General features: G+C 37.4%; 2 protein-coding genes across 2 annotated transcripts; one reads left to right on the top strand and one right to left on the bottom strand.

Annotated features, from left to right (window-relative positions):
* Positions 1–1615: 1615 nt before the first annotated feature.
* Positions 1616–2266, bottom strand: LOC140137319 (uncharacterized). The gene has a single exon (XM_072158962.1). The coding sequence runs from the start codon at positions 2264–2266 to the stop codon at positions 1616–1618; it is 651 nt and encodes a 216-aa protein (XP_072015063.1).
* A 10881-nt stretch (positions 2267–13147) lies between these two features.
* Positions 13148–23200, top strand: LOC140138035 (neuronal acetylcholine receptor subunit alpha-3-like). Its single transcript, XM_072159875.1, has 6 exons — positions 13148–13381; positions 15919–16058; positions 17227–17271; positions 17693–17802; positions 18273–18966; positions 20855–23200. The coding sequence occupies exons 1-6, from the start codon at positions 13303–13305 to the stop codon at positions 20954–20956; spliced, it is 1170 nt and encodes a 389-aa protein (XP_072015976.1). The 5' UTR covers positions 13148–13302; the 3' UTR covers positions 20957–23200.
* Positions 23201–24907: the final 1707 nt, after the last annotated feature.

The raw sequence follows: 24907 nt of genomic DNA, 5'->3' as shown, positions 1-24907 counted from the left end.
CAGCACCTAAAGTCTTGATTTTTGCAGAGAATCTTTGTTTACTAATGTACATTACAATCGTGTAAGGGCCTGAATTTAAATTTTGTTGTTCTTCTCAGCAAATGTTATAATATGGCTTTAAGTGTATAAACTTTGAAATTTACGTGAATTTGAAAAGCAGAGCTTCGGAATCTAGCTAAGTCAGGTGGTGTGAAATTCTGCTGCGTGACCCCCTCTGCGTGGTAGAATTATATTCATAAAACATTGAATTTAACAGATATCATGGGCAGCCAACCACGATTTATCAGCATTTTAAAGACATGTTAATTAACAAAGATAAATAATGAAGAGTACAAATGGCAATTAACTAGTAAACAAGCCTGAAATCTTAAAATGTTGCCACGTGATTTCCTGAACAAACGATATGTCAACATGTGATCATAATAGTCAGATTTGCCATAAATATTTGGAGTATTGGTGCATGGCTGGCACACGTCGTAGTCAACTGTGCATTTCTTTACCTCCGAATAAAATCAATAATTCATGCTCGGAGCCAAGTAACATTCTGTCTGATTAGTGCAGATTGGTGATTTATTTTACTTGAGAACATAAATACACACACATGGACAAATATGACGCCGTGATGGAAGGTCAGGTGGGATGTCAAAGGTTTTCGTAACTTCAAATACTACTTGTATTTTATACCTTGCCTCTGTCACGTATTTCCTTTGTATTATTGACAGCAAGTCCTAATTTTGACATTGCTATTGCAACATGTCATTTCATATCAATGGAAAAACATATCACTGGTGCCTGATGGGAAATACCTGTCCGCCATTTCATAAACCGGATCGTTTTTGCCTGGTTTGTGTCAAGGTGTATTGGGGGCGCGCTATGCTCTCATTGAACAGGCAAAGTTCGCAAAACTAACAACGTTGTTATTGGCCAATCTCAATTAACATGATCAAAGGGTCGAATATGAATTATTCATAACGAGCTATAACGGGCATCATAAACTACGATGAACTTTCGACGGTCAATTATGGATGAGAGAGGTACTTTTGCCAAGTATATCCAGTGTGCAATCAAGGGTGTGGTGGTATGTCTGTATATTTTTTCATATACTAGTCCAAGTTAAACACACTTACGTGCAGACGTTTCGATAGCTACCAGCTATCTTTCTCAATGCTACTGTTGATGTGATGATCGCTGTACAGCTGTTGTTGATCGCTGCTTGGCAACAGAGTTGCCAGACGATTTCTCCATCAACAGGTCGTCATAGATGTGACTTAGGTTGTACTGGCCCTCGTCTCGGTTCATTGTTGCTCCTTGCTTTCTGATGGTGATGGTCTCCTTAATCCATCTTGTGTATTTATCACTCTCTTTTCCGACAATCCTTGCCTCCTCCCAATTGATGATATGATTATTGTCCACAACATGGTCAGTTATCGCAGATTTATGGATGGTAGATTGCGAAGCTTTCCTGTTGGCTCTTGTGCGGATATTGGTAGCGACTTTGTCTGCCTCACTTCGATGTTCATCTAAGCGCTTCCCGAATTTTCTACCGGTTTCACCTGAGATCACATTTTTGCATGGGATAGAATAAATGACATCCGTAGAATTTTGCGGCTCGTGTTTATCTTTCGGATTGACGAGGAAGGTTGCGTAAAGAGGTGTGGGGTTTCATGGCGGCATGGATATTATAAGACTTCATGACTCTGGGGACACGCTCAGACATCCCTTCCACATACGGTAATGTCACAAATCCCCTGGATTTTTCACTGTCGTCTTTGGATTTCTTGCCTTTTTGCTTAGGAGTAGCCATTTTGCTCTTAACTTTATCCACACACCAGTCCGGGTATCCACACTGTTTTAAAGCACCTTTAATTATCTTCTCCTCCTCCTCTTTGTTCTGATCTTCGGTGACAATCTTGTCTTTCCTATCTAACAGTGTGCGGACAACCCCAAGTTTTTGATGTAGGGGATGGTGCGATTTGAAGTTCAAGTACTGGTTTGTGTGGGTGACTTTGCGATAAACTAAAAGCTTCCCGGACCCATCTTCGCGGCGAACAATTAGAGTGTCCAAGAATGGTATCTTTCCGTCGACTTCTTTCTCGAAAGTGAATTTGATGGACTGTGTGTCATCGACTTGGTTAAGATGGTCAGTAAGCGGTATGACTGCGTCTTTGGCTACTACTTCCAGAATGTCGTCGACGTATCTTTTCCAAAGCTTGGGCTTGCATTCAATAGGGGCGGTCATGATGGCTGATTCCTCTAAGTATTCCATAAAGATGTTGGCTGCTAATGGGGACACGGGGCTACCTAAGTCACATCTATGACGACCTGTTGATGGAGAAATCGTCTGGCAACTCTGTTGCCAAGCAGCGATCAACAACAGCTGTACAGCGATCATCACATCAACAGTAGCATTGAGAAAGATAGCTGGTAGCTATCGAAACGTCTGCACGTAAGTGTATTATGAAAAAAAATATACAGTTTTATGGAACAGTCCTGATGAATTTGTTCAAGAGGTGTGGTGGTATGTCTTGTGTAAGAGACTGACCTGTGCAAGAGGTGACGCACAAATAAAACGCTCTGTAAAAAAATAACTGACAAAAACTGACGAACAATTATTGATTGATTAGTCAATAGTTCAAGTTATTTAGTTAAGGTAGCATCGATGGATACCTTGAATATGAACAACAGGAAAGAAAACGAGCAAGGTACACCAACTTGATGTGGGGAAACAAGTAAAATACAGACTAGACAATATGCAGAGGGGGGGGGGGGGGCAAAACCAGCAAATGTAGGTAAAGTTCGATAGCCAAAAATTACCAGTTTCAAGGCTCAAAAAAGTGCTAAACCCGCAACAACAATAAGGATCAATGATGTAAATCACTGTGCACATAAACAGACTCGGTAAACCAAACAACCAATGTAGGTACAAAAATAAGCAAAGTTCGACGGCCAAATATTGCCAATTTCAGAGCCACAGAAGTGTCAGCAAATCAGTATAAAAGTAACCTGGAGCAGACAAACAAAACCAAACACAGACAAAAAACAACCGACGTTTCGAGCAGATAAACTGCTCTTCTTCAGGGACAGACAACAAAATATAAAAGCAAACAACGAAAACTACATGCTGTAGTTTTAAAAACAAACTGAAGGCAAGTTCAAATACAGCCTGTCTCAAAAAAATGTGCAAGTAAAAATGCCCTCTTTGGCAATTAGAAAATAATGTTGTGAAATGATGCTTATATCAATGTTAAGGGCGCAGTCCTCGCTCTCGAATGCCGTTTCTTCTGTTCAATTTGCTTGTTTTAATCTCGAGATATTTTTAGTTAACAAAGAAAGGGTAAAAGCACAATTGTGCCACTATTACTAGAGATGTATCAATTCTTCGTGAAATGGGCAGAATTACATCGATTACACAAAATACAAAATTGTTTTTACTGTTTGTTTTTCATGTTTTATCATGATACAGGTATATTGATTCTCTTTTTTCACTTAAAAAGATTAAAAGATAAATACATATTTCACATCTGCTGTAAAACGTTTTGTAAAAAAACATTATAAGAACATTTCTGTGTTTGCTGGGTGCAAATATATTTTATCATAATGTTATTTAAGTGTTGACAAGTGTTTTCATACAAAACGTTTTAAAACGATTTCATGACCTTTATATAACCCGACATGTTAATGTTATGAAAACGTTTTACCTAAACCAAAACCCAAAGTATAACTTATTTAAAACGTTTTAAAAACGTTTTTGTGTTTGCTGGGATGTCAGCGCTCAAATCGGATACAATAGAACAATAGACCATGCAGTGCGTTGATTATGCCCGTATCATAATGCAATCGCAAGGAGAATAGCGTTTTTGTGGCGTAACTTCCGTCGCCTATCGGAAAAGCGATTATCGATATCTCATCGATAAGTCGCTAGCATAGCGCACAGTATCGACACCTTGTATTATAAATATAAACATAATACTCCGTTGGTGAGCGACGGGCGATTGGTATTTCACCGAACGCAAGAAAAGGAGGCCTATCTGATTGGCTAGAAATCAATCGCTAGATCGCTCAGTGGTGGAGTACAAACTAAAATGGAAACATGTATTCAATTCGATTGAAATCAATATTCTATTATTGACGCAGATAAAGAAGTGGTATAGTGTGTCGATAATGTACATTGTATTATAGATACAGCACCTGGATCTTACACGGGTTCCTTTATATAATTCATTTCTCAAACAGTTGAATATGTCACAATTTGGACTTTTGATTTCAAAATCTTTACTTATATTAAAAATGCAGTTAAAATATATCCATAGCAAACAGCAAGGCCCCGCTAATTAGTGTATTGCATTTCGAGTTAGTGTATTGGAAACAAAACCTGCGTTTTACCTGACAACAAATCGAATTTTCTATAATGGCAATACCATATGTGGTACTGATCATGCGCAACTCGTAGAATAGAAACTCTGCGGCAGGCGCTTTGTGGTAGGCCTATCTCATATCGTGTAAATGGCCTATCTCGAACAAAATTGCCATGCGTAGCTTTTGAAAAACGAGAGGATTCGCCGTACTATCACGGCAATTTTTGACACGAAGATATAGGGATGATGACGCTGTGTAGCGTCAAATCAATTGCAACAAGTTGATTCGAAGGCAACTTTTTCGCTGCGGTCGCTAGCCACGACTGAACGCTGGTAGCGATTGTGCAAACACTGGTTACAAACGCTGGCAGGGTATGGTAGGGTCATGGGCTTAAAATTCTAAAAAGGATTTGGTTTCTTTTTAAATCAAAATGTGTCGTGTATATTTACAGATAATCAACCAACCATACGTAGCTGCACTGCAATTCGGTCCAGAAAGAAGACAGTTACAAGATGAAGGCATCTATCAGCGCATTGTGGATTCTAAATCAGACATAGAAGCACAAACTAAAGAATTCAACGCACCTCTTGCCTTTGATGAGGCCATCTGTACCTTCGATTGGGTGAAGACGACACTAGGAGCAGATTACCCTGGAAAGAAACTGGTCTTCTGTAAAGACATGGCATCTGTTGTGAAAGGCAAGTTTCACGTTCTACCTGAAGGCTTCAAGCATACATTCATCATTCGTGATCCAGTAAAAGTATTTATTTCGCTTAGGAAAACGATCTTGGCTTTTTATGCGCTTCCTGAAGAGCAGCAAAACAACTTTCGCCTCACTGACGTACCACAAGAAGCTCTCCGCGCCAAGTACATCTTCAGTGAAATGGTGGATCTTCTTCATTACTTACAGGAAAATGAGATGGAATCCAACCCAGTGGTGATTGACGCTGATGATCTTCAAAGCCATCCAGAGTCCATTTTGAGACAATACTGTGAAGCCGTTGGAATACCATTCAGTAATGATCTTCTACAATGGGAAGCAGGTGATGACATCACCAATACATGGATCGCTGCGCAGAAATTTATGAGGATGATCAAAATACAACGGGGAGGGATTTATGAGAGAGCGATTTCTTGTGTTAAATTTGAGCCGTCGAGTAAACCGGTACCTAATAAGAGCCAACTGACACCTGATGTAATACAATTGGCTGAAGCGGCGGATAAATATTACAAGGAGCTTTATGAGATGCGTTTAAAGCCATAGATTATTTTCTCTAGATCAGGAAAAAAAATCACATCAGACATTTCTATAAACAGTCTTGCCCACGACGAAATATGTTTGTTACAGGTACCCGTCAAAATCAAATTTCGAGAGCGTCACACGGAAACGGGACTACGTCAGTGATAGACGGCATATCGTTAATTCGTTAATTCAAACATCTGTGATAAAAATGATAATTTAATTAACATGAAACTTCACGGAGTACGAACATTGTAGACAATGTACCCCTATAACGGAATAGCCACTTATATGATACCTTAACTTATTCCCATTTTGTAATTTCTGATAATATAGACGAGTTGATCTGTTATGTCACGTGTTTATATTTTGGATGCCCTCTGTTATTTCGAACAATACAAAATCATTCAAAACCCAACTTACGAAGCCTTTGTTGTTTTTATTCTGTGGTATTATGTAGCTTGTAGCATCTGTGTTTGATCAAATGTTTGGTATTAGTTGCTTTGAAACCAATATTAATGAAAACAATGGATTTTTGCCCAAGTTAGCGTTACCCATCCGGCACCAGGTGGATGTTTGGGTTGATTTACCCGCGAACAATTACTATGCCAGCTCTGTGGACCTTGCCGGACCAAAACCAATGGATTTTTACCCTGCCGGTTTTTTTTTTTTATCTCAGACCAACCAAAAAAAAAAAAAAAAAACAGAGGGCGTCCCAAATATTAACACAATGCCAACTCATTTACTTATATAATGTATATATAAGAACCACTGACAAGAGCTGCTCTCGAACGACGTAATGTTTGAATTCTTTAGTTTAAAATATCGAAAATAAGAGTCATGTTATAGTTGTTTACTAATAATGCAGGGGCTTAAGATACTGAGTAAGATGTGTATCTGTGTGGTACATTTTGTAACAAACGAGCCATACCTTGCTGCAATGGCATAAGGGAGAGCGTACGGTTACAACGTCAAGCAGGCTTTAGCGGAACCTGAGAAATTAATCAAAGCTCAGGCTGAAGAATTCAACGCACCCCTTGCCTTTGACGAGACCATGTGTACCTTCGACTGGGTGAACAATATTACAAAGAGCTCTATGAGATGTAGACTATGCCATAGTCGAATTTTGATTTAAAAAATATGTTATTATTAATCATGATGAACGCATTCCGTTGAACTCAAAATTATACTGATGTTTATTAGAATTAAAGTGTTCAATAGTAAAATGGTCATAAAGAGTTTATATAATTAGATGATTAGTGACAATAAAAGTTAATATAATATTGCTCACCTAATATTGAACAATTCTAATCTACCAGTTTATTGACCGCGAAAGCCCGAGTAAAATATCCGACTATGTACTTTGACTTTTAAGCAGAACTTTACCCCGGGACTTTGGTCTTTAAAACACACTGTCAATCATACTTGTTTATCAATACAATTTAACCGCAAATACCAAGCATGGTAGTAAGACGCGCTAAATGTACGTCCACACACACCACTGAGAGTTTAACTTTCGCGCCAGATCAAACGTGCCGCAAATTCCATAGATTGCTGTGTACGATGTAGTTAAGTAATGGTAATGGCACGTGTCCGGAGGATTTAAACCATATCGAGATCTGGGCGACCAATCACAAGCCAGATCCATTTAAAGATGCATTACATCATGGCCAATTTTAGTTAGGACAGAAATTGACCTAACTCTCCATAGAGTCCCGTGTTAAGAATCTTAACCGCAAGTCAAAGTAAGTAGTCCACATGGGAAGCTAACAAACAGAGGGAGTACGGTGACTGAAAATATCAGATGTGAAAATCTATCAATTGCACACAAATTAATACAAATCAGCGTTTTATGCTTAAATGTAATAGCCAGAGTCGAAGTGTCGACTGAAAATTCCAGGTACAAAACTTTTTGCGTTGTGATCAAAGGTTTAAACCACTAAATTATGTTTGCTACCAACACAGATGAACTTTCATTCTAATCTAGCCTGCCACGCCGTCAAGCGGGACAGACTATAAGAACTATAAGAAGTGGTGGCGTATGTAATACGACTGCCGATTTCTCCAGCGTAATTTTAAGTACACGTAAGATAAAATTAATTATTCAATTTAATTATTTAATTTTGTACCAAGAATATTCACGTTGGATCGGAGAAATCTCATCTTATCATGAAAATTTGACGTATCGTTCTCAGCTGCCTGATGAAGTCAATGACACGCGAAACAATTACGTATATTTTCCCTTTAACTCTCAGTTATTCTAAATAAATTCCGGATGCAAATACGGGGAATAAACATTGATGACACTACGCCTAAAGTATCCCCTAGATTTGTATTCGGAGACAGCGTTCCCTTGTGGTAGCGCGACTAGTACCCCATACTTCCGCTATCATAATTCAAAACAATAAACTTTCATTTACAATATAATCACTCGCTTCTTCTTTTGAATTAATTCCATAGGTTTAGAGTCACAGTTGTTTGATGTGATCATTTATTAATGTTTCTAACAAAACATTACATGATTTTCAATTCTAGCCCTTACAATACTAACAGCCATCACACTAATCGTCTTTGCACCATGTATTTACGTCACTGTCCTGCACGTAGCGTAAGATCTTATTTAGACCCATGTAACTTATTTTAGCAGTGGACTTCGGGTGTATATATAAATGCGCTTTTATAAATGCGCACGTGACATCTACAAGTCGCCATACCGTGTTCAACGAGGTAAGGTACCCGGATGTGCACAAATTCCACACGCAAAAGTATAGGCGAAAATGACAGGTTACAAGGAAAATTGGTTTTGCAAAATAGTGGCATTGATTGCAAAGGGCAAAATTATTTGACCCAAAACACAAACTCTTTATTTGGATTTTCCATTACGGAGAAAAAAAAATTATGACGGAAAAGCTAGATATAGCTGATTTAAAAAGTTATATTTCATTATTTCCGTGCTAAATGGGCGTGGCAATTGGCCATATTGATGACGAAATGTGATTCTTACTGGCATTAAGGTCAGAACTGGGTAGCTGCCGATGATGTTATTTGATAATGTTTGCACGTAGGGAACTTAGGGGGCATTTTCTTCGGAAGGAAGGGGTCATGGATTTATTTATTTGGGAGTCAAGATAAGTATCCCCCCGTAGTGCCGCCAATGAACATAACTCTGACCCTAATTTTAACTCTAATTATAACGTAAATTGAGGAAACTATAACTTTAGCCCTTTTCGGTATAATGACCCTCTCAAACTAATAGGCTAGATGTCCCCGCCCAACCTCTTCAACTCTAACTTACTCATTCGCTCGCAAATGGACAAAAAAACAAATTCAAAATGTGTTTTTAAGCACCTTTTTGTGTCCCCCATGCTAACTCGGTAATCTGTACACCCTTTGTCACCCTTTAACGTACAATTTAGAGTATAAACACGTAGATGACTGTACATGATCTAATCATCCCGGCTGGAAGATGTTGAGGAAGACTCGTATACTATACATCACGCTCATACGTTATATGACAATTTGACGTACAATCACGTATGTGATGCATGGTTTGAGGTTTATTCAGCTAGTAAGTTAGATCTCGTCATACACATTATTGTCATGGTATTATATTGTAATTGTATACGTCAATTTTGTTCAGTTTGATTCAACCGGCTTATAAAGTTTTACTTTACACGGAAGGGGAAAGTTAGCAAAAAAACAATTAATTTATGAGTGTAAAAGGGGGAGGGGTGGTTTTGGGGAAGGGGGGACAAATAATATTTATAAAATTATAAGTAAGGCGAGAAAGAGAGAAACCCTGTTCTACGGGCGAACGGACCTTTCAAGTAGGGTCGGTCGGTCGGTTGGTATTTAAAAAAATTTTTAAATAACCCAAAAAATTACAAAAATCTGTAAATAAATTTCAATTTGAGAAAATACAAAAAAAATTGTCCTGAAATTTCCGAAATTTGGGGTCGGCATTCATTTGTACAGGAAAAAAATTGTTTCCCAATTTGTTCAAAATAGAACAGGGTTTTCGTTTTTCGTCGCATAAATAAATAAATAAATAAATAAATAAATAAATAAATAAATAAATAAATAAATAAATAAATAAATAAAGAAATAAAAATAAAGAAATAAACATTAGTTATGTTTGTACATGGGGGTGCTGTGCAATAATCATGATCCTTTGATATCCATGATTTATCCTTGCAAATTTATAGCATCGAACCACCAGCCAATGTTCCTTGCCAGTGCTAGCCACGAAACAAGGTCACAACTGTAGCCACTCCTTCAATGGTCGCCATTTCAGTGATTGACAGTGATGTAATGCAAATATGGCGCTGGCTATCTGGTCACGTGCGCATTTATAAAAGCGCATTTATATATACAACCGAAGTCTACTGTTTAGGGTGGCCAAACTGTGTACGAGCATTGCTCTTTTTTGTTACTTCAAGTACTGTTAAATATCAAAAATATCAATTTTTAATGATTTGCCATAAAATGTGTATTACATTGCGAATTTCAAAAAATCAAAATTATTTGATATCAGAAGGACATTCTCCGTATTCAGAATGCAATTCGATATGTCTGATGTGCTGTAATGTCCCATAATAAATACTGTCCAAACGTTCATACCCCTTCCCTTAATCCAAATAAATTTTTGAGCCTGCGAAAACACAAGAGGATCAAACATGCGAAGCCTACCATGTTCAAAATCATTACATAAAATGTCCCGCTTGACTCTATCGTTATCCCCATTCCAAATGAATTTGTAACATAAGCGATTCAACTTTAAAAAAAAGGTTTTTGGGATATTAATGCAAAGAACTTAAAACAAATAAAGAAGTTGGGCAGCAAAAGGGTTGGGGCAGCAAAAGGGTAATAACAGTAACTTTCCCAATAAGGGATAAATTTCTATGCCTCCTACAGTTAAGGTTTTGCTCAATCTGATTAAGTTTGGGGATAAAATTGAGTTCATAAAGGGAGCTGACATTAAGTGAAAAATTAACGCCCAATGTTTTAAAAGTGTTTGAATTCCACCTAAGGCCATCATCGTGAATGGACAAAGATTAGTTCCCTTAAGACTACCAATGTGGATAGCTGCAGATTTAGACACATTAATTTTAAAGCCAGAAAAAGAGGCAAAATTATCAAGGGTGTTAAAATGTGCCTAAAAAGAACCCAAATCTCCCTGTAAAAAGCATGTGGTATCATTTTTCAGCAAATTATTCTTTTTTTCCATGTTGCCCACCTTAATTCCTTAGTAGTCTGACATGTTGCGCGGAATTTTTCAGGGCTGCCCAATATCCCCGTTTTTGTTTCTTTTTGCAATTGAAATTCTCGCCATCGCAATTCGCAGAAATGATGATCTGGTAAGCAATCTTCATTTGTTGTTGTTTTTCTGCATGTTGATGTTATTAGATCGTCGCTTCAACCATGCTTCAACTAATTTGGAAATTTTATTGTATGTATCATGGCGGTTTTAAAATCAAAGAAATATCCCAGGAGAAATACCGTCTAAAAAGTACGGAAAGGGTAATAGTGACATCTTATTGTAGCGTGTAATAATAACGACTTAAATCTACACAGCAATTTCCTTTTATGAGATTTCTTTTGAAAGTTATTTGCAAAGGTGATCACCAAGCTCACTTATAAAACTGATAAAATGCGAAAAAAACATGATAATAGTATACTATAATAGTGTCGTGGATTTTGCCTTAAAAAACAACTTTTCTTATTTTTATTAGCAGTGCTCAGATATTTTATTGAATAAATGCAACTATTTGTCCGCTATTGTTGAAAAGTTCACAAGACCTATTGAAAATAACCATTAATTGTTATGGGTGACTTAATCTGTGTGATCATAATATCATGTTATCGGTGAGGCCCGGTACCATTGACAGTCTATGCATTACAGGCACAGTGTAGAGTACGAATTGAGCAACACAACATCACCATTTCTTCCTTATAATGGAGACTCTTCAAAAGTTACAAGTGTTTACGTGTTGTTTTCTTCTTGTCAACATTTATCTTCTAGTCGGCGCTCAGGACGGTGGTAAGTATGTTACATAAGTCTGCTGGGGTGTGTGTGTGTTGTGATGAGGGGTGGGACCGAGTGAATTACGTCATTTACTTATTGTTCTTATGGAAACTGTAAGTTTCAGTCATGGACTCCATCAATATACTAAGTAGCCTATTTTTTAAACTTGAAACGTGGGAACCGACGTTTGTTCGTGCCATAGTAAATGAATAGTAAATGAGAAATACCGTCTAAAAATACGGAAAGGGTAATAGTGACATCTTATTGTAGCTTCCGTGAATAATAACGACATAAATCTATACAGCAATCTCCTTTTATGAGATTGCTTTAGAAAGTTATTTGCAAAGGTGATCACCAAGCTCACTTATGTACAACTTAGATAGTAAATGCCATGCAATTCGGTACAAGAATACCCTTTAAATATAATCTGTAAACAAGTGGTATAGGCACAATAATAGAATTATATTAATAAGTCTGACATGAACCCAAGCAAGTTGGCTACCAAGTTATAATATTAATAGTTCACGCCTCCTTTGAATATGTATTCCATATTTACACACGTACCTGTGAACTCAGGCTGTTGTTTGTTCGCTCCATTATTTTGCACGAATGGAGCGATATGGTAACAGTAAGTCAATAACACTAAAGCAAATGGAGTGTTCTTGCTACTGGTCAATTCGTACAAAACAAAGAAAGAAGTTGCCATCGCAATTTGTTCACATTAAAAAATAGTATATATTCATGTTATAGAACGATAAATAAAATAATAGCAAGATATCATACATTTTGTAATTTTTGAACACAATTCTTATTTTCCTGTTTCTTTAATGTTTTGTTTTGCATAATTTTGTGTGTGTATTTGTGTGTATTTTTTATTTAAGTCAGCATGGCTATAGTGTGATATATCGACCAACATTTGGTTATTTTTTTACTTTTGTTTTGGCCACATATTACTATGATCTTTTTTGTTGATCGATTCTCCTACGATTATTTAAACAACCACAACATAAACTTTACACAAGACTGCTTGTGGTCTATAACGACCCCCTGGCCACACAAGTTTCAAGTTTTTATTTGGAATTCACTTTTACATCAGCGGCACTCATCTATCAGATGGTGCTTCCAATCCAAGACGTTAAATATACAAACAAAACAAAATACACATGATGGTAAAATTAGGATAATGATAATGTTGTGTATTAAAATCTTCTGGCATATATACCTAGGCCTATGTGTTGGTTGGTTTACGGCACTGAAAGAGCCACCGGCTTTAGGTCTTGTAATTTCTAAGACAGGTTAGATAACCTGATAAAAACCAACATCATGCCTGAGGCTATTATACACTAAATACAATGCGAAAAGACACGGCGTGCGTGATTAAAATAGTATACACATAATGTTATGGACTTTGCCTTTTAAAAGACTCTTCTTGTTTATATCAGTGCACAAAATATTTTACTGAATAAATTCAACTATTTGTCCGCTATTGTTGAAAAGTTCACAAGACCTATTGAAAATATACCTATTGAAAATAGCCATTAATTGTTATGGGTGACTTGGGCTGTCGGATAATAATATCAAGTTATCAGTGAAGCCCGGTATCAGGTACTATAGCAGTCTATGCAGGCACAGTTTAGAGCAGGAATTAACCAACACAACATCATTAACCAAATAACCCAATATGGAGAGTCTTCAAAAGTTGTTTGCATGTTGTTTTCTTCTTATCAACATTTATGTTCTAGTTGGCGCTCAGGACGGTGGTAAGTATGTTACAGAAGTCTGCTGCGATGTGTGTGTTGTGAGGAACTGAGGGTAGGGGTGGGACTGTTACTTGCTGTTCTTGTGGGAAACTGTGTAAGTTTCAGTAGCCCTATGTTTTAAGCCTGAAAGGTGGGAACTGACTGTTTGAGCCAGAGTAAATGAATATTATTAAGCTTTGCCTTTTTGGAGTGTCACCGGCCGGGGTGGACTTGGGGTTATACATTTGTGGCATTTTAAGATAAATCCATTTAAAGACACATTCAGTCATTTGCTCATCCAGAGGATCGTAAAAATCATCAAAAGTCAGATTTGGGCACTTTTGTTAGTGTCATAGATGTGCTAATCCGAAAGCCGCGATACGACATTTTACATGAATCTGCAATTTCGCTATGTACTTTAATAGGGCTTCAAATTTGTCTGCCGTTTCCTTGTTGTTGTTGTTATTGTTGTTGTTGTTGTTTTCCCACATTTTTCATTTTAGAAATACATAATGACTTATCGTTCACTTTGAGTAATTTATACACAATTTAATTACACTTTCGCTGGGATTACTGAATGGGACTTTAAGACAAGTCCAAAAGATAGTAACGTACCCTTCTGTATGCTGCACTACAGTGCAGCAAAAATAACAGGCAGTGAAAAGGTTTAGAATGTGTCAGGATTTTTCAATTTTACGGTTCACTGACTACATGCAATAAATGGCTTACGTGCCGAATAACTGCGCCAAACGTGAGTTATGTTTGATAAAATATACATGTACCAATAATGACTTCGAAGTGGAATAATTTGTTAATGTAAGGCTAAACAACTTGTTTCCTATAGGTGGCCTGAAAACCAGGTAACATGGTAACATATGCCTCAAATCACATTATATTTAATGTCAAATCATAGACTGATGGATTATAAATAAATAGATTGATTTTCATAGGATTTACTGATTTTATATTATTTGTAAAAATTGTTGTCATTAATTTTTTTTTGCTTGCAAAAATATATAAAAAATTCAGAATTTCTCAAATAAAAATCGAAATACGTGTGACCTACGGGAAACAAACTTGTTTTTATCTGTTTAATATCAGCGTTGCCATCAGATGAACCTATATTATTCCGAGAACTTAGAAACAAAGCTGTTTTTGTAAAAAAAATAACGTTTAGAGAAAGTATATGCATGGTAAATACCTTTTAATTAATCAAAATATCCGACAAAAAACAATTATCTTCCTATTCTTTTGTGAACATTTTGAAATGTAGGATAAATAAATCACATAAACTACTCTAAGTAGTAGGCTAAAAATCATAAGTAAATGACCTGAACTCACAGCAACACAGTAGAGAATCGTGCCTTCCCACTTTAATGGCTGGCGGGGATGTGCGGCCCACATTTTTCAACTCCCTCTCACCGAAATGAACCCCTTTTTTTCTCTCTCTCTCACCCAACACTCTAAGGAATAAAGGTTCTAAAAGAGGAGGAGAAGAACCAAAAATGGTTCCAAAACCATCGAAAATGTCCCCAAAATGTGATACAGAACCGTTTTCGGTTCTTTAGAGAACCATTTAGGGTTCTCCAAAATTAAAGAACCCTTTTAGAGGTTCAAGAGAGGACTAAAAGGGTTCCTTTTGGAACTTTCTTTTCTAAGAGTGAATGACCCCTTTTTTGTTTTCCTGTCACCAAAAGACCCACTTTTCAAGAATTTTGGACACATTTTTGATAATCTCTCACCGAATGACCCCGTTTTCATTATTTTTCTTTAAATTTTGACTTTTGAAAATTTTGAATCAACTTTTATATTTTGACCCAATTTTTTCCCAGTGTCACCGAAAGACCCCGAAAGACCACTAGATTCGAACAGCTGTCCGCACGCGCACATCTCAGTCACTTCCAAAGTCAAGCACCCCCCCCCCGATAAAAACACTGGCTAATGTCAATATGCAAGTGGCATCATCGTGCTATGATATTTATGGGAGGAGAGGTCGTTCAATCTCAGACCGGTGATTACCCCTTCAATGATCTTTGACCCCGAATCTTTGAGCACATAGTGTGATCTGCCCTGAGTAATTTAATTTGATTATTTATCTTTGTTTACAATTAAAAGCAGGCTATTTCTTGAGAGATATAAGCGATGGGAAACCCCTTGCAAGAGTTTGTATGCTCTTCTCTTCCCAAAAAGGAATTTAATATATTCTTCTGTCGTCTTGCATGTCCTGCTGAAGTCTAGTTTATGAAACAACACATCTGTCAATAAAGTGGGGGTAATTTTGTCAGTGCAAGAAAATACACTTTCCTGAAGAAAGTGAGTGATTGGTAAGAGCAGCATAATTTTGGAGATTGTCATCTATGACCGGAATTTATACGCAAAGGATATATAAAATCAAGTCTTCAGTTGAACAGTGATTTTCGCAGGACAAGCAGGATATACATCAGTGCGGTCATTGAATGTAACAGAACTTTGGGTGGATACTATAAAGCCATTTTAACGTCATATTTAACCATTAGCCCTCCACAAATATCATATATTTTTCTTCTTACATTTTGCAGTTCATTATGCATGGCAGACCAGACTTCTTGACGACCTGTTGTCAAATTACCATAAAGGAGTGCCGCCATCTGCAAATGGACCGCCTGGACCCGGGATGACAGTTGATCTTCAATTTTCATTGGTCAATTTTGATTTTATTGTACGTTGAAATCTTAAATTTTTATTAGTGTGGTGGTGAGCACGTTGCGTTATCATTGGTTATGGTGTGAACTGGTTGGTGGGTGTGTGTGTGTGTGGGGACTGGGGGTGATAGGGGTGGGTGGGTTGGGGTGTATCGGGGTGTGTATATGTGGTGTATTCATTGGCGTAGATCCCGCGCGGTGGGATAGATCCCCCAATATTTTCAAGTGCCAGGAGGATGGTCCATGCAATCAACCCCCAGCAATGTTGACGTCTGTGTGTGGGTTTTTGACCTAATTAAACTCATATTTGGCCATTTTAGCCACAAAAGTGCAAAATTTATTCCACTTTTGCACCATATTTCATCAATTTAGCTTCAATTTGTCAAAATTTTTGCGCGCTTCGCTTTGCTCGCATTTGTACCATTGACTTATTCTCTCACCAAAAGGCTCTTGATTCACTATACTTCCAAGATTTTTTTCCAGTCCCATCCCCCAATGTCAAAAAGAAATCTATGCCACTGGGTGTATTGCGGAAAAAGTTAAGTTTACACCATCCCGATCATTGGGCGTAGTAATTGATGAATTGTACTTATAATGTCGGGGAGGGGCAGACTGGGGTGGAGGGGTTAGGTGTGTAGCCCTATGTGTGTTTGTGATAAAGTTACAAGTGGTACATTCCATTACAACTACACGTGTCAATTGCTCAAGACAAGTTTATAGTCATTCCATTACCAGGTACTGGTACATAGTGCCCATAAAACATTCCTCAATATTACTGCATCATGAAATTTTCCTCACTGAATGTTGCTAAAATTATTATAATTTGGTGTGGGCTGCGTATGTGTGGTGGGGTGACGTGTATGACATGTCATGGCTGGATTTTGTACATGTAATGTGTGGAGGAGGGGGATTGATAGACGAAGATACCATTCAAACACCCCTGAAGACAATTTCGATAACAATGTAGTCTTTCCGTTACCAGGTACGTCACGTGTATATCATAATGTAATGATCCTCAATGATGAAGTACAAGCTGTGTGTGTGTGTGTGGGGGAGTGGGAGGTATGTGATCGCAAGCTTGTGTGGGGGTGTGTTTGTATGGGTGTGATGAGTGGGTACGCGTTCGCGCTTGTGGTTTGGTGTAGGAAGATAATTCATGTTCATTTTTACTTTTTTTTTCATCAGGATGAAGACAATGAGGTCGCAAGCGTACACGGCTGGCTTTTTCAGGCAAGTTGTTTTTTGACACACACGTTTTAAATAATTCAATTTTATGTCTCTTTTGCATTGCTTATATCTTGGTTTGTTCACGTGCTACGAGACATCCTCTTTTATGCGCTATTTAAAATGGATTGTGGCAACTATATACTTCCTTCCGCATATTTATGATCAGTTACTAACAGCGCCATCTACGTCAGCTACCAATAGGAAGCAACCGATGAGAACGGTCAAAGCTGATCATTCAATTTGAGAAAGTGCTGTGATACAGCACAAAACGTCATTGAGGTATGTCAACATCACCTTTTCTTGGATTTGTTTAAGAACACTTTATATAATTATTTATATAATTATATTACATTAATAATTTCACCATCATAATTTTATTTTAATTTTATTTTGCTAATAATAGTAATATATGTTCAATGCACAGACATGGAATGACCCCCGTTTAAAGTGGGAACCTGCAGCATACAATGGTACTGAGTCGTTAAAGATGGCAGCAAATGACGTATGGCTGCCTGATATTGAAATGTTCAACACGTAAGTTCTCATAGAACTCATAAACAAGCCGCCATTACTTTATATTCAATATTATCACTATGACGTATTTGGACGTATTCTTCAACGTTTCAATTCTCGAACAGATTATTTTCACTCTCATCGTATTTATGCCGTTAAATTTTAATTTAAACATGGCATACGTATACATATGTGATGCGATCAAGCAAAATCAGTCGGAGCTCGAAAATATTAAATTTTCAGTTTCTTATAGGATAGCAAAAAGTTTTTACAAAGCTGCATGTTGCAGAAAACCCCATTGAAATTGAACAACCAGTTCCAAAGATATGAGAGTTTCCAAAACAACAGGAAACAAAAGGAAATATTTCCTTTATATGGCTATATCTCAAAATCAATATTTTCGAGTTCCGACTGATTTTGCTTGATTGCATCACATATGTGTTTCTCCTTTTATTTATCTCATATTGGCTTAAATATTTGTGTCTTTGCAGTGGAACCGTCGTTGAAAATGTCGAGGCCGATGTGATGGTTGACAGCACTGGAAAGGTGCTCCGAGTTCCTTCAGTACAGATTACTTTCATCTGTAAAATGGACTTAAAATTCTTTCCATATGACAACCAGGTTTGTCAACTCAAATTCGGTTCCTGGCATTACCATGCCGGTGTCGTAAACCTGACCCAATCAAATGATAATATTGATTTGTCTTACCATGGACAATCCCGCGATTTTGAACTAACGAACACAAGCGCTAAACGAAATGCTGTGAAGTACGAATGTTGCCCGGAAAAGTACGTAGACATCACGTACACGCTGCATCTAAAGCGTGTGTCAAGTGCATACAGTGTCAAGCTTGTCCTACCAGCAGCCCTCACTGGATTCCTAATTTTAGCAACATTTCTGCTGCCTCCTGCTTCCTATGAGAAGATCACACTTTGTGGACTCATCTTCATCGCGCTTCTGCTTCAGTTAATCTATCTTCATGACATCGTGCCGGCAAGTGGCGATACAATTTTAGGAGACTACTTTGCTTTTGCGCTTTTCATCGATTTCTTTGCTACCATAATTGCCGTAGTGTCTTACCACGTGCATGTTAGATCTTCTCCGAAGATGCAGCAACATTCTTCTATCATGATGAAGGAGATGGAAGGAGACGACGGTGACTTGAGGATGAAAATGCCGCAAGATGTAAGTTAATTAAATGTTAATTTTAGTTATAATTATGTGAGGTTAAATTCGTATTTCAGACACGGATTAAAGATTGTTTTAGTCGTAGTCCAGAGGATGATTTAAGGAAGCCCCATCATGCACTGTAAAAGTGTTATCACTAGAGTTTCAACTGCCACTTTACTTTTCAAATCCCATTGAACTCTGTGCAAAAGATGTTGTTTTAGAATTGCCCGTGTGTCATTATTACTTGGTCGATTTCAGATCTAAAGTGATGTATGCATGAAGGATAATTCACACCTTCTGTAGATAACATAAAATGTGAAATCGACCAACCTTTTGAAGGTGTTTTTATTGTAAATATATCTGTCAAAATTCAAATTTCACCATGCACGTGTGTATGCAGTGGGCGGGCAGTGGTGTCATGTTCACTCACACAGCTGTGCTAACCGCAAGACTTGCTGGGAAGTGCTTAAATCATCCTCTGGTCGTAGTCTCATCGCAAGCGAATGGGATACGAATTAAGCTTAACTACAAAATACCAGCTTAACTACCAAATCAATCTAAGCGAATTTTGGTTGAATAATTCTGATCTATCAGGTTGTTCCTGATCTATACAATGTTTTTACAGTGTATAAGGCCTTAATGTATCTCTTGACACACGGACAGTCAATATACCGGCGAATCTGGGAGTACAAACATATTTAAGAATATTTATCATCCTCTGAACAACTAAATAAGCAGTGCATTCAGGAATTCAAGCTAACCCGGTAGTGTCCGCTGTTCTGATTGGCTGAGCAGGCCGTTAGTACAGTTGTTGATAGCCATGATATGTAGAGATTCAGACTGTAGTGCAATTATGGTTAGACTATAAAATCCCAAAATGCAAAGTAGTTTGACCCCTTTTCCTTTGTTGTAAATTTCTGATATGATTTTGTTTTAAACACCTCAACATAAGAAAGTCCACTTGTTTGACCAGTCGCCATTTTTAACAGCATTGATTACAAGCACTAACATTGATTAGAGCATGTGGAAATTAGGAAGCTGAGTATGATATCCCACTTGTATAAAACGAATCAGGAATGATCAAGATTTTAATGAAAATCAACAGACGTCAAACTTGCCTCGTCTACTGCTGAGTAATAATAGGCTTCAATGGGAATCAACCACGCAGTTTTTTTTTAAAGTTGAAAAGCCCGCGTTCAATGCAGATTCTAACCGATTGATTAGACCTGTTGATGGCCACTCACTTCACAGTAAACCAATGAATTTGCAACTTTTCAAACCGCAACAATTTTCACAGAATCTGTCAAATCCGGAAGTGAGGTATCAAACTTCACTCGTTCATATTAAAGGAGTATTTCGAGATTTTGTCACATTTTCCAGTGATATAAAAATCTAAACCTTTTTTGAGAAAAGTGGAGGATGAGGTTGTGGATCACGAAATGCCCCTTTAATCTCATTGCTATTGTATTACTAATAATAACGACTCAAACTAATGAGGTATTTGTTTTTCTTTTGTGTTTAATTGGACTTACATATGCATAAGGTACAATTGTGGGGTGTATGAATGAAATCACTTTCATCATTTATAACACAGCCTCGTGTATAAAATAAAATCAGGCTATAAATCCATGTGCATCAGGTATAAACCATGTTCGTGGTCAATTTCTTACAACTACGCCATGAAACGCTATGGTTAGCAGACCCAGGTAAAAATGACAAACTATTTTACCGAGATACTGGCTACTTGGTGAGGAGAGATATGCCTGTAGCCAGTACCGAGGAGAAATAGTTGCCCTGTTAAATTATGCCATTTTAGATTGACCAATAAAGTGGCATGATCTGCTCATGAATATTAAGAGGTGTAATAATTTTTCCTTTTACATTTTGTCTCATTTTTCAACAGCGCAAGAGAGAATTTCTTCGATACGTGGATTTTGTTTCCTTCGTCATCTTCGGAATTGCATTCGTCGTTGGATTGGCCATCATCTTAGGTCATCGTGGATAAGGAAACAGTAATTGAGTTAGTCTGGTTCTGGATCGACTCACCAGACGTCCACTGAACTCTATATTGATCTTGCCTTGTTTTTGTAATGTAACGAGACACCCTAGATGGTACAAAATATTCTTCGTTTGAATTGCAAGCGGAACAGTTGTAAACACTTTTGCTTTAAATCGGAGCATTTTGTATGGGTTTGACCCCTGTGGATCGAGCTCAAAATAAAACCTTTGACCTTTCGCCTATAACTCCAGAAACGCACGTCACAGGTCAAACTATTATCTTTCTAAATCCTTTTTACTAGGGGAATACTTTGGGTTAACTTTTAAAATTTGACCCCTGTAAGATTCATGACTTGTTTTGAACATGTCACAACACAATAGTTCTTGGTAATATCTCGGTCAGGACACATGGTATCATTAAATATTAAAATTATAGTTGCCATTTTCGGGGTTTGCGATTTTAGTTTTAGAGCAATTTTGGCTTTAGACTTTATTTATGAGGCTGCGACTCCATGCTGGTTTCATACTTTCCTGCCGCTTGCCGCTCTAAAGATGATTTTACTTCACTACGCCAGAAACGCTAGCGGTGACCAGCGGCAAGCCGATATATCGATCACTCCACCGCTTTTCCGCTGCGGCAGCACCGCTGGGAGTTGAATTCAAATCAACTCGGAGCGGTGCCGCTCTGACGTATGAGAACAAAATACGATTTTGGAGTGGTGCTGTGCGGCAAGAGTGGCTTTCAGAGTCATGCCGCTGCCGCGCAGTTGTGTGCCGCTCCGCTTGCAGACAAGTGCAAGCTGTATGATGAAGTATCACGCCGCTCATCGGAAAGCGGCAGAAAGTATGAAACCAAACCAGCATTAATGCTTATGCTCTCCCTAACTATTTCAAATCATTATCACGTGACATGATTTCGAATGATTAGGCGGGTGTAAGCACCAATGCGTAAGGAATAGCGACCTTTCAAATGTCTCGGGTTAACTGTACGAAAACTCGAGGAGATGATCCTCATTGAACTGACGTTAATTTTAGATCTAGACTGATAGTGCGCATGTATATAGCTGCATTCGTGAATTATGCTAGATCCCGGGTGCTAGATGGCTTATAGTATTATGTTGTGTATGTATGAGATATAAAGGGTGAGAAACAGACCATTACCAGAAATAATGGACCTGTTGTTCATGACTGGTGAGATGTTAGTTGGTTTGAGGTTGAGACCTTGATACCAAACCATCTAACATTGAGCTAGTCATGAACATCACGCCCATTATTTCTGGTAATGGTCTGTTTTCAACCGTTCATCTTACATATAAAGCGAGCAAAACTAAATTGTTTGCACCAAAAGATGTTCAAAAAGAAATTTAATGCCAAACTTTAATTTCTTGAATTAAAAACACTGACATCCCAGTCGCCAGCATTATCAGGGGATGTGTGACTTGAAAGGCTCTTGAGCTAAAAAAAACTCCGCAGTCTTGTGCGATTACATTGACTAATGCACCTTGTTCAGTTAATTATCCTTAGCATATAACCAATATTTCGATGTTTTTTTGCTATATTGCCACATTTTTGGAGACAAAACATTTTTGATTTATACTGCTGTTACCATGGTTACTTTAATAGTGTAGTAGCGAAATGGATAGTAAGGGAGTAAAATTAATTGGAAAACGATTTATTAAAGTAACTATAACATTATGTAAGTGCACATAATTGTATACGTGTATGTTTAAATTCTAATATAAGGGCATATACGTAGAATGTTTTTATAGTTTATATACAACAGAAATGAAAATGAAAAAAAATGAATGTACAACTAGAAGTGTATTTAATTCAAATCAGTATAATTTTCCTATGTGTTACCCCCCCCCCCTTCCCGAAAAACACATGCAAGAACAAAGATTGTTACGGGTAGCCCCAATGCTTGTTCTTATGTGGCTGCGATTCCACTCGCCTAAGTAGTGTTTAAGAGTATTTCGCCCTTTTTATGATGAGCACTCCATTGTTGTTTCCTCGTGTGAAGGTGGCTTGGGAATAGTTTCTTGAACTGTATTTCTTCTCTTTGCTTGCTTACAAACAAGCAAAGATGCACTACACTTGCAAACGATTTTGGTGCTGTTAATGTAAATAGCAAAGTGGTTATATTACCCCAGAGTTTGTATATAAGAACATCTGTGAATTGTGATCTTACAAAAGCATACATAGCCCTTTATATTTGAATGACCCCAGGCTCCTAGATGCAACAACCTATTAGCATGATTAGCTCATTAGTATGATTAAAGATAAAGATCACACGTTAGTAGCGATTTTGTATTTAAAAAAAATTAAATGTCACATATCCCGGTTCCAATAATTTTAATTCAAAATGTTCTTTAACAATCATAACTATTAAGAGTGATAGTGGGTTGACATCTTCACTTACAGAAACAGGTAATGTATTCAGTGATTATTTCACCTCAATAGGCGCTACACTTACAACAGATTTTGATGCTGTTCCTTGAACTGTGTTCTTCTCCTTGCTTACTAACAGGCAAGCAAAGGTGCACTACACTTGCAAAAGATTTTGATGCTGTAAATGTAAATAGCAAAGTGGTTATGTTACCCCAGAGTTTAGAATATAAGAATTATGTGTGATATTACAAATAATAGGTCACCTAGTATGGATGGTTTTATTGTCAAGTTGTTGAAACTGCACCTTATGTTTATTATTCTATACATAGTGGAGTTATACTGCACAGCAAACATGATTCGACCTTTGCAGTACTTAAACCTGGTTAACAGGAAACTATTCCAGCAAAATCAATCGATAAAGTCTAGTCTATCCTCCACATTGAATGGAGGACTGCATTTATGCCCAAATATGGCAATTGTCAATCAATAATCACCTACTTGAAATCCCCTGGCTCGCTGCACTGACCAAAGTTATGGACAGATATGTGAGCTGTTTTTGCTGTATCTGTCATTTACATATCAGGGAGGTACGAACATTTGCAGATGCCCCACATACTCAGTTTTTAGCCTACATGTAATGTATACATTATTCTTGATTGACATCAAGTACAAAAAATTTCCGTCAAGTTGTTTAGCTTTAATGCCCTTCGGAAGAGAGCGGTCTACAAGTGAGTGATATTCACTAAAAGTTGCATTCGATTTACACGGGGAAATTTGCAGGCCATGCTGTGCCCTACTTGCTAAAACACCATAGTGCTAATATTTACAAAATATCTAAGTTAACTAAAAATTTAGGACATATAATTTAGGAAACTATATTTCCTAGAATTTCAGAGAGTACAATCAATATTGGCCGGTTATTTTTTACACAGTGACGTTAACTAGGAAATGCCCTGTTTGTAGAGGTCACACCTCAATGGTGAGAGCACTATGTATTGTGTGTAGGGAAATGAACAGTAACTGCAGTATGATCATATACTAATATTTATTTATAATACACCTATTTATCCAACAGAGTGGATGTTGGCTCTAGTTACACCAATTTTTAAGGGAGGTGATAAATTTCAAAAATCATTGAAAGAACTGTAGATAACCAATTGTATTCTTATCTAACCTCTATGGGTATTCTATCCGAACCAATCTGGTTTCCGTAGCAATCATTAAACAGCAACTACTTTTAATAATGTTCAAGATTTCATTTTAAAACTATGGATAATACCCAAGCCACCGATGTAATTTGTCTTGATCTCAAGAAGGCGTTTGATTGTGTTAGTCAGTCTCTTTGTCAACTTGTCAACTAGCATAATACTCGTGTAAAAGGTACAACATTTGAGTGGTTTGAATCATATCTTGGTAATATAACTCAAGCTGTTAACATTTACGCCACACGATCTGAAGTTAAAAAACATCTATATTGGCATTCCTCAAGGCTCATTTCAGGCCCTTTTCTTTTTATACTATTTGTAAATAATATTGTTGATTGTAAGTTTACTATGTACACCGATGATAC

This window comes from Amphiura filiformis, chromosome 17, assembly GCF_039555335.1.
Source record: "Amphiura filiformis chromosome 17, Afil_fr2py, whole genome shotgun sequence".
In the NCBI taxonomy this organism is placed as follows: Eukaryota; Metazoa; Echinodermata; class Ophiuroidea; order Amphilepidida; family Amphiuridae; genus Amphiura; species Amphiura filiformis.
Note: the sequence above shows the minus strand (reverse complement) of the source record. Positions and strands in the feature narration are given on the sequence as shown.